This window comes from Carcharodon carcharias (assembly GCF_017639515.1).
Source record: "Carcharodon carcharias isolate sCarCar2 chromosome 39 unlocalized genomic scaffold, sCarCar2.pri SUPER_39_unloc_1, whole genome shotgun sequence".
NCBI classification, from domain to species: domain Eukaryota; kingdom Metazoa; phylum Chordata; class Chondrichthyes; order Lamniformes; family Lamnidae; genus Carcharodon; species Carcharodon carcharias.
Window position 1 is genome coordinate 855,066 of NW_024470814.1, and position 11,590 is coordinate 866,655.

At 46.7% G+C, this 11,590-nt stretch overlaps 1 protein-coding gene across 1 annotated transcript; it reads left to right on the forward strand.

Moving 5' to 3' along the window:
* Positions 1-1,579: 1,579 nt before the first annotated feature.
* LOC121274864 (histone H3) lies at positions 1,580-1,993 on the forward strand. Its single transcript, XM_041182246.1, has one exon. It carries the CDS (start codon positions 1,580-1,582, stop codon positions 1,988-1,990), a length of 411 nt encoding a protein of 136 aa, XP_041038180.1. The 3' UTR covers positions 1,991-1,993.
* Positions 1,994-11,590: the final 9,597 nt, after the last annotated feature.

An 11,590-nucleotide genomic window follows, 5' to 3' on the forward strand; every position in this document is an offset into this window, starting at 1 on the left:
CCCGACTCTATAACAAAACCCAAAGGCTCTTCTAAGAGCCGCCCACAACCTCACATTGAGAGCGGAGACCTTCGAGCGGCAGAGGGAAGACGAGATGTAGTTTTATAAATACACAGCTTTACCATCCGCGCATTTTCCTTTCCCAATACTATCGTGAGTCACTACAAGGTTTCATGCTTTATTTTAGTTCGGTTTTCAGTAATTCACTTCCTTTCTATTTCTCGAAGCTCGACTCCAAGCTTTGGTGACAGCTCCCAAACTAACACCGTGTTCACTAGATAAAGATAATTTGATCAGGAGTAGCTATTTTGAGACACAATATTCTCGCTTATTCGCAACATTTTCAACCTGTCTTTTTTCTTCGCTTTCTCTTCCCGAGTCTCTGAATCATGACAGGGCCTGGGAGGTACCAGTATACGAGCTTTATATGGATCAGCCTGTATCGATGCAGCATGTTCCAGTAAGCACTGAACAGAGCTTTATTCTGGCCTGTTTCAGAACGATCAATGAAAGAATCCTAATCTACACGCAATGTAAGGCAAATGTTGAATGTCCCCTGCCGCGGAATATGTTTAAAACAGATTTTGCTGCAAGCATGACAGAATATTTCCGATTTACTGAGTGAAACATATAATCCTGTTAATCACTTCGATTCTGCATCCCAAGCCGAACGGAAGCGTGAAGTGGAAGTTCTGCTTTTGGTGCATGGTTTGAACTGTAAAGATACATTTATGCATATTGTGGAAAATAGTTCAAATAAATAAATTTGGAGATACAAATGGTTAACATAAAGTGAGCGCAAACCCCCCACACACACAGCCTCCCCCACTAATAAAACACTAGACACAGGGGCTACACCATTCTTTCTTTAACACCAGCAGCGCTTTGACATGAAGAAACCGATACCGTTGATTAGTTTTATATGTGAGACCCAAAATTTCGCCCATCAATAGGAGTTTTATCCAGTCTGCTGTAAACTGATCAGGGAATGAATGAGAATTTAATTCGTGTTGAGAGGCCGGACGTCGGATCTACGAACATAATGGGACTCTCAAACATTGAGACCTTGAGATATTTATCAATTGAAATTTATTTCAACGGCCTTCAAACTATGTTTATTTTAATTTCAGTTAATCCCGTGTGAATCCCAAATTTTCACGTCAATAGGAGCTTTATTCCAGCCTGTTGCAAACCGACCAGGGAATGAATTAGAATTTAATCCGAGTTCCGATGCAGGAAGTCGGAACCTGGATCAAAAAATGGGAGACACAACCATTGAGATTTTATTATATTTTATAATTCAGATTGACTTTTCCTGCCTTCAAACTTGGTTTGTTTTAATGTCAGTTACGCGTCCCTCTGAAATTGGCGCGCATTTTGAAAATGATGAACTGTCAGTTGCTGCTCCACCAATCAGGGCCCAGAAATCCATGCAGCCCCGCTGCTCTTTTCAAATTTCTCGGCGGGATTGCGCTGCATCCAATCAGGAGAGGAGGGCGGTGACGGACAATGTCTTAAATAGACAGACACAGAGCGGCTTCATCATTCTCAGAGTCTGTGTTCAACAGCGTTTGTTATCATGGCCAGGACCAAGCAGACAGCGCGCAAGTCGACCGGAGGGAAAGCTCCCCGCAAGCAGCTGGCGACCAAAGCTGCCCGCAAGAGCGCTCCAGCCACAGGCGGCGTGAAGAAGCCCCATCGCTACAGGCCCGGCACTGTGGCTCTGCGGGAGATCCGCCGCTACCAGAAATCCACCGAGCTGCTGATCCGCAAACTGCCCTTCCAGCGCCTGGTGCGGGAGATCGCTCAGGACTTCAAGACCGACCTGCGCTTCCAGAGCTCGGCCGTTATGGCCCTGCAGGAGGCCAGCGAGGCTTACCTGGTGGGGCTCTTTGAGGACACCAACCTGTGCGCCATCCACGCCAAGCGGGTCACCATCATGCCTAAAGACATCCAGCTGGCGCGCCGTATCCGCGGGGAGCGCGCCTAAACACCCCACCTCAGCACCAAGTGCGACAAAGGCTCTTTTAAGAGCCACCAAGTCGGTCAGAGAAAGAGCTGCCATCTCTTAACCACACCAGCACTTTAGCCTCTCAGGACTACAATTTATTTTCCTCATTTTGTCACATGGTAGGTGTCCTTTGCTTCCTTTATTTGGTGTTTCAGACAATTCGTGGTTATTTCAAAGGCGAAACATTCTCACAACCACCTCTCTATCCACCATTTCACACTCTCTGTCACACTTTCTAAGCATGTAACACTTTCTACCCGACCCTCATTCTCCTCTAACATTCCCTATCCCCTCTCACTCTCTTGCACTCCCACGCTCTCAAATTCACACACTCTCCCCCCGCCCCCCCCCCAAGTCACTACCCACTCTTCCTTGCTACACAATCACATTCTCTCCAACCTCACATGACAACCTCTTCACCTCATTCGCTTTACCCCTTCACACTTTCTTCCCAAGACATGCTTTCCCCATCATATTCCCTACCACCTCACACTCCAAATCCCTTCACACTCTGAACCCCCTCACACTCTCTTTGCTGCCAACACTCTCTAACCCCCCTCATTCTCTCCTGCTCACATTCTTTCCCCTTCACACTATCTCCTGCTCACTCTTTATGTCCTCACAATGTTTACCCCACTCATACTCTGCCCTTCAAAATCACTAACACCCACCTTCTCTTCCGTGATACTCTGTCCCCCTAACAAACTCTATGCCCTTACACACTCTCCACCTCTATCACTTTATACCCCACATGGTTTACCCCCTCACAATCTCTATTCAGTCACACACTCATTTTCAACCCCCCTCACACTCTCATTCCCCTCAAAATCTCCCCCTCACACAGCCACCCCTTCTTTCTCAACAATCTTATACACTTTCTCCCCTCACACTTTGTCCCTTGCTCACCCTCTCTCCACCTCATGATCTCTCACCCCCTCACACTCTTCCCCCCGCACTCTTTCCATCACACACTCCCTCACTCTCACACTCTCTTCCCCCTCAGTCTCTACAACCTCACCTCACACCTTTTTCACACTGCCCCTAGCCCCTCAATCCCCCCCCCCCTCACTCTCTCTTATGCCTGAAACTGTCCCACCTCCATGCTCTCTACCCTTTCTAACATTCTCCCCCTCAGACCCTGTAACCCTTTCTCTTTGTACACTTCACACTCTCCCCCCTCAAACTCTCTAACCCATCACACTCCCCCTGATGCTTTCTCCCCTCACATTCTCTTGAACTGCACACTATTTCAGCCTCACTCGCTGCCCCCTCACACTCTCTCCATGTCACAATCTCCTGCCCCTCACACACTTACCCCTCATACTCTCGCCCCCTCAAACTTTCTACACCACTAATACTTTATTCCCCTCACACTCTTAACCCCCTCAGTCTGTGTACCTCTCACTGCCTTCTGCTCTCACACACATTCTCTTCCACCTCACACTCTCTTCCCCTCCACACACTCACACCATAACACTTTCTTTTCATTCATTCACAAGATTTGGGCTTCGCTGCTAGGCAAGCATTCATTGCCCACCACTGCTAGTCCATGAGAAGATAATGGTGAGCTGCCTTCATGCCCCCTCACACTCTCTACAACCTCATCTCCTAACTCTTCCACAATCTCCCTACCCTTACATTGGCCCGCTCACACACTTTCCCAGCACCCCCCACACTTCCTTCCACCTCACACTGTCACACCCCCTTCTCTCTTCCACCTTTCACACATTCTCCTCCTCACATTCTTTAATGACTGGCATGGTACTAGGAAGTTCTGAGGAACAAAGGGAGCTTGGCGTGTGTGTCGATGGATCTCTGAAGGAGGAGGGGCATGTTAGTGGGGTGGTGATAAAGGCATATGGGACACTTGCCTTTATCAATTGAGGCATAGATTACAAAAGTGGGAGGTCATATTGGAGTTGTATGGAACCTTGATTAGGCCACAGCTGGAGTGCTGGGTGCAGTTCTGGTCACCACATTAAAGGAAGGATGTGAATGCACTGGAGGGGGTGCAGAGGAGATTCACCAGGATGTTGCCTGGGATGAAACATTTAAGTTATGAAGAGAGGTTGGATAGACTTGGGCTGTTTTCGTTGGAGCAGAGAAGACTGAGGAGCTTGGACAGGGTGGATATGGAGCAACTGTTCACCTTAGTTGAGGGATAAGTCACAAGGGGGCATAAGTTCAAGGTGACGGGCAGGAGGTTTAGGGGGGATGTGAGAAAAAATGTTTTTTTACCCAGGAGGTGGTGAGGGTCTAGAATGCACTGCCTGCGAGGGTGGTGGAGGTGAGTTGCCTCACATCCTTTAAAAAGTACCTGGATGATCACTTGGCACGTCATAACATTCAAGGCTATGGGCCAAGTGCTGCTAAAAGTGATTAGGTAGCTAGGTCAGGTGTTTTTCTTGTGTCAGTGCCGACACGATGGGCCGAAGGGCCTCTTCTGCACTGTGTGATTCTGTGAACCCCTCACTCTGTATCGCTTACAATCTATTCCCCTTAAATCTCTCCCCCTCATATTGTCTTCCCCTTCACTCTCTATGCCCTCACACTGTCTCGTACTCCCACTCTCTGCTCCTCATAGACACTAAATCTCTCAATCTCTCTGCCTATCACCCTCTCTTCCTCACACAATCTACACCATCACACTAGTTTCCCCCTCAACACTCTCCACGTCACAAACTTTCACCCGTGACACTTTCCCCAACCTCATACTCTCTCCCCTTCACACTGTCACCCCTCAATCACTCTACAAACTCACACTCTCTACAATCACAAACATGCTGCACCTTCAGACTCTCCCCACATCACAATCTCTCCCATCTCTCCACTCCCTCACATTTTCTCCACCTCATTCTCTCTCCCCTGCTCTCAGTCTACCGTGTGCTCTCACTCAATTCAAAGGTGAACTGCAACAATTGTTTATTCCTGTCTGGTGGAAAAGTGAAACAGGAAAAGTGGTCAAACCATGACTTAAAAGGAAAATTAGAGATAGTATTAGATGCAAGGAAGAGGCATACAAATTGGCCAGAGAAAATAACAGATCTGAGGATTGGGAGCAGTTTAGAATTCAGCAAAGGAGGACCAAGGGATTGATTAAGAAGAGGAAAATAGAGTATGAGAGATAGCTTGCAGGGAACATAAAAACTGACTATAAAAGGTTCTATAGGTATGTGAAGAGAAAAAGATTGCTGAAGACAAAAGTAGGTCCCTTACAGACAGAAACAGGGGAATTTATAATGGGGAACCAAGAAATGGCTGACCAACTAAATGCATACTTTGGTTCTGTCTTCACAAAAGAGGACACTAATAACATACCAGACATGTTGGAGAACACAGGGTTTAATGAGAGGAAGGAACTGAAATAAATCAGTATTAGTAGGGAAATGGTGTTGGGAAATTGAAAGGATTGAAGACCAATTAATCCCCTGGGCTTGATAATCTACATCCCAGAGTATTTAAGGAAGTGGCCCTAGAAATAGTGGATGCATTAGTGGTCATCTTCCAAGATTCTATAGAATCTGGAACAGTTCCTACAGATTGGAGTGTAGCAAATGTAACCCCACTATTTAAAAAGGGAGGCAGAGAGAAAACAGGGAATTATAGACCAGTCAGCCTGACATCGGTAGTGGGGAAAATTCTAAAGTCAATTATAAAAAATGTAATAGTTGCACACTTGGAAAACAGTGGCAGAATCGGACAGAGTCAGCATGGATTTATGAAAGGGAAAACATGCTTGACAAATCTACTGGAATTTTTCAAGAATGTAACTAGTAGAGTTGATGAGGGGGAGCCAGTGGATGTGGTTTATTTGGACTTTCAGAAGGCTTTCGACAAAATCCCACATAAGAGATTGGCGTATAAAATTAAAGCATTTGGGACTGGGGGTAGTGTATTCAGATGGATAGAAAACTGGTTGGCGGACAGGAAACAAAGAGGAGGAATAAATGGGTCCTTTTTCCGAATGGCAGGCAGTGACTAGTGGGGTACTGCAGGGATCAGTGCTGGGACCTCAGTTATTCACAATATATGTTAATGATTTAGATGAGTGAGCTAAATTTAATACCTCCAAAATTGCAGATAACACAAAGCTGGTTTGGAGGGTGAGCTATGAGGAGGATGCAGAGATGCTTCAGTGTGATTTGGACAAGCTGAGTGAGTGGGCAAATGCATGGCAGATGCAGTATAATGTGGATAAATGTGAGGTTATCCAGTCTGGTAGTGAAAACAGGAAGGCAGATTATGACCTCAATGGCTATAAATTGAGAGAGGGGAAGTGCAATGAGACCTTGTTGTCCTTGTACACCAGTTGCTGCAAGCATGCAGATGCAGCAGGTGGTAAAGAAGGCAAATGGTATGTTGGCCTTCATAGCCAGAGGATTCGAGTACAGGAACAGGGATGTCTTGCTGCAATTGTACAGGGCCTTGGTGAGACCTGGGATGTAGTGTTCACTTTTGGTCTCCTTATCTGAGCAAGGATGTACTTGCTATATAGGGAGTGCGGCGAAGGTTTACCCGACTGTTCCCTGGGATGGCAGAACTGACATCTGAGGAGAGACTGAGTTGATTAGGATAATATTCTCTGGAGTTCAGTAGAATGGTGAGGGGATCTCATAGAAACGTGTAAAATTCTAACAGGACTAGACAGGGTATATACAGGAAGGATGTTCCCGATGTTCGGGAGTCCAGAACCAGGGATCACAGTGCAAGGATATGGTTAGAATATTTAGGATTGAGATGAGGAGAAACTTCTTCACCCAGAGACTGGTGACCCTGTGGAATTTGTTACCCCAGAAAGTAGTTGAGATGAACACATTGAATGTTTTTTAAGAAGGAGGTAGATATAACTCTTGGGGAGAAAGGGATCAAAGGGAATGGGAAGTGGGAGCAGGCTGTTGAGTTGGATGATCAGCCATGATCATAATGAATGGCAGAGCAGGCTCAAAGGGCCGAATGGCCTACTCCTGCTCCTAGTTTCTATGTTGCTAACTCTATCCCTTCCTATCCTCTCACCCACATGCTCTGTCTCACAACACTCTCTCCACCCACTCACATTCTCTCACTCTGTTCACCTCTAACAATTTCCACCACCCAGACTCTTTGCTCTTTAACACTCTCTGCCTCGTTTCACTCTCTTCTGCTCACTCTCTCACACTCACACTCTCTACCCCTCTCATTTGCTGCCCACTTTCAGCCTTGTCACCCAGACACACTCTCTCTCTAATCACACAATCTCCACCTCATACATTCTCTCACTCTCACTCTCTTCCCCTCTCACTCTCTTCCCCTCTCACTCTCTTCCCCTCTCACTCTCTTCCCCTCTCACTCTCTTCCCCTCTCACTCCCTTCACCCTCACACACCTTCCACTTCATACCCTCCCCGTCAGACTCTTTGCACCTCTAATAATTTATGCTCGCACACTTTTTCCTGCCTCACACTCTCTACCCCCTCTTACTCTCTCCTACTTTCACTCTCTCCCCCTTAAAATCTCTCCACCTCTCACTCACTAACCCCTTTCTCTCTCATTACCATGTCACTCTCCACCCCCTCACACTGCCTCCTTTTCATATTCTCTCCTCCTCACACTCTGTACCACCCTCACCACACACACCCTCACACATTCTCCCCCTTGTACTCTCACCCCCTCAATCTCTCCCCCTCACACTCACAGCCCCCTCACAATTGCTTCCTTTTCACACTCTCTCTACCCACTCACACTCAGGCTCCTCATATTCTCTCTGCCTCACAATCTATCCTCCTCTCTTTCCCTTCTCTTTCACATTTTCTCCCCCTCACAATCTCTTCCCAATCACACTCACTCCCTGATAATAATCTCAAGACCCTCACACTCTCTCACCCCTCACTGTCTTTCCCTGCTTACAGTCTCTCCTCCTCATACTCTTTTCACCCTCACACCAACTTTCCCCTCTCTCTTAAGTCCTTCACTCTTTCTCTCCATCACACTCTCTTCCACTTACACTCTCTCCCATGCTCGCACTCTCCACCCCTAACATTCTGCGAGACAATTTTCTACCCCAACAGTTCCTGTATTCATTTCAGATTTCCCACATCCACTATCTCAATGGCGTACTCCCAATCTCTTCCCCTGCCCCTTGATGCCTTTAGCTTCTGGAAATTTATCTATTTCCTTCGTAAATACATTCCGTGACTTGGCCTCCACAGCCCTCTGAGTTAGAGAATTCCACAGGTTCACCACCCGAGTGAAGAAATTTCTCCTCATCTCAGTCCTAAATGGCCAACCCCCTATACTAAGATAGTGAACCCTTGCTATAGACACCCAGCCAGAGGAAACATCAACCCTGCATCCAGTCTGTCCAGCCCTGTCAGAATTTTATACCTTTTCACTCAGATCCCCGCTCATTCTTCTAAACTCCAGTGAATACAGGCCTATTTGGCCCAATCTCTCCTCATATAACAATCATTTCATCCCAGGAATCAAGTCTGGTGAACATTTGCTGCACTCGCTCTATGGCAAGTATATCCTTTCTTAGGCAAGTAGACCATAACTGAACACAATAATCCAAGCATGATTTCACCAAGGCCCTGTTTAGATTCAGTAAGATATCCTTGCTTGTGTACTCAAATCCTCCATGAGAGATAGGCTTCTAAAATTAAAGTGCATGGGACTGGGGCTAGTGTAGTGAGATGGATAGAAATCTGGTTGGCAGACAGGGAACAAAGAGTAGGAATAACTGCATATTTTTTCTGATTTACAGGCAGTGGCTAGTGCGGTACTGCAGGGATCAGTGCTGGGACCCCAATTATTCACAAAATATATTAATGATTTAGGTGAGGGACCTAAAAGTAAAATCTCCAAATTTGCAGATGACACAAAGCTGGGTGGGAGGGTGAGCTGTGAGGAGGATGCAGATAAGCTTCAGTGTGATTTGGACAAGCTGAGTGAGTGGACAAATGGATGGCAGATGCAGCATAATGTGGATCAATGTGAGGTTATCCATTTTGGTTGAAAAAAGCAGGAAGGCAGATCATTACCTGAATGGCTATAAATTGAGAATCCAGAACCAGGGGTCACAGTCTGAGGATACGGGGTAGACCATTTAGGACTGAGATGAGGAGAAATGTCTTCACCCAGAGAGTGGTGAGCATGTGGAGTTAGATATAGCTGTTGGGGTGAAAGGGACCAAAGGGTGTGGAGAAGAGGTGGGAGCAGGCTATTGAGTTGGATGATCAGCCATGATCATAATGAATGGTGGAGCAGGCTCAAAGGACTGAATGGCCTACTCCTGCTCCTAGTTTCTATGTTTTTATGTTTCAAACTCTATCACTTCCTACCCTCTCGCCCACACACTCTGTTTCACACCTCTCTCTCCACCCACTCACACTCTCTCACTCTGTTCACCTCTAACACTTTCTACCACCCAGACTCTTTGCTCTTTAACACATTCTTCCCACTTTCACTCTCTTCTGCTCACTCTCTCACATTCACTCTCTCTCCCCCTCTCATTTGCCTTGTCACCCAGACACACTCTCTCTAATCACACTATCTCCACCTCATACATTCTCCCACTCACACTCTCTTCCCCTCTCACTCCCTTTTCCCTCACACCCCCTTCCACTTCACACACTCCCCATCTGACTCCATGCACCTCTAATAGTTTCTGCTCACACACCTTTTCCTGCCTCACACACTCTACCCCCTCGTACTCTCTCCTATACTCTCACTCTCTCCACCTCTCACTCATTAACTCCTTTCACTCTCATCACCTAGACACTCTCCACCCCCTCAGACTCTCTCCTTGTTACATTCTCTCCTCTTCACACACTGTCTACCCTCCTCACCACACACACCCTCACACATTCTCTTTCTTGCACTCTCACCTCCTCAATGTCTCTTGCTCACACTCTCCACCTCACACTCACAGCCCCTGCACAAGTGCTTCCTCTTCTCACTCTCTCTACCCACTCACTCAGGCTCCTCACACTCTCTCCACCTCACATTCTATCGTCCTCTTTTTCACTTTGCTTTCACATTTTCTTCCCCTCACAATTTCTTCCCAATCACATTCACTCCCTGATAATAATCTCAGCCCCTCACACTCTCTACCCCTCACTGTCTATCCCCTAATTACAGTTTCTCCTCCTGACACTCTTTTCACCCTCACACCAACTTTCCCCTCTCTCTCTTAAGTCTTTCACTCTTTCTCTCCCTCACACTCTCTTCTGCATATACTCTCTCCCACGCTCGCACTCTCCACCCCTAACATTCTGCGAGTCAAATTTTTCCCCCCAACAGTTTCTGCATCATTTCAGATTTCCTGCATCCATGGTGTTTTCATTTCTTATTTCATTGTCCCCATAGAGTCTCATTCGAGCAGAGAGATTATTCTTGGCCTGTTAGTTCATGGTAAATGATTGTTCAATTTAAACTATTTTATTGACACAGAACAACAGTAATATGTCCAAATTGACACAGTAATATCTCCAAATTTGCAGATGACACAAAGCTGGGTGGGAGGGTGAGCTATGAGGAGGATGCAGAGATGCTTCGGTTGATTGAGACAAGCTGAGTGAGTGGGTAAATACATGGCAGATGCAGTATAATGTGGATCAATGTGAGGTTATCCATTTTGGTAGCAAAAACAGGAAGGCAGATTAGTATCTGAATGGCTATAAATTGAGAATCCAGAACCAGGATTCACAATCTGAAGATATGGGGTAGAAGGTTTAGGACAGAGATGAGGAGAAATTTCTTCACCCAGAGAGTGTTGAGCCTGTGGAATTTGTTACCACAGAAAGTGGTTGAGACCAAAACATCATATGTTTTCAAGAAGCAGTTAGATATCACTCTTGGGGCGAAAGGGATCAAAGGGTATGGGGAGAAAGTGGGAGCAGGCTGTTGAGTTGGATGATCAGCCATGATCAAAATGAATGGAGCAGCAGGCTGGAAGGACCGAATGGCCTACTCCTGCTCCTATTTTCTATGTTTCTACATTTCAAACTCTATCCCTTCCTACCCTCTCACCCACATGCTCTGTCTCACACCACTCTCTACACCCATTCACACTCTCTCACGCACTCACACTCTGAAAACCTCTCATACATTCTACCACCCAGACTCTGCTCATTTACACTCTCTGCCCCCTTTCACTCTCTTCTGCTCACTCTCTCCCACTCACACTCTCTCCCCCACTCATTTGCTGCCCCCTTTAAGCCTTGTCACCCAGACATCCTCTCCCCAATCACACACTCTCCCCCTCATACATTCTCCCACTCACACTCTTCCCCTCCCACTCCCTTCACCCTCACACACTCTGCCTCTTTACACATTCCCTGTCAGACACTCCACACCTCTAATACTGTCTGCTCGCACGCACACTTTTTCCTGCCTCACACTCTCTACCTCCTCTTACTCTCTCCTCCTCTCACTCTCTCCACCTCTCACTCATTAACCTCTTTCACTCTCATCACCTTGACACTCTCCACCCCCTCACATTCTCTGCTTTTCATTCTCTCCTCTTCACACTCTCTACCCCCTCACCACACACACCCTCACACTTTCTCCCTCTCCCTCTTAACTTCTTCACTCCTTCTCTCCC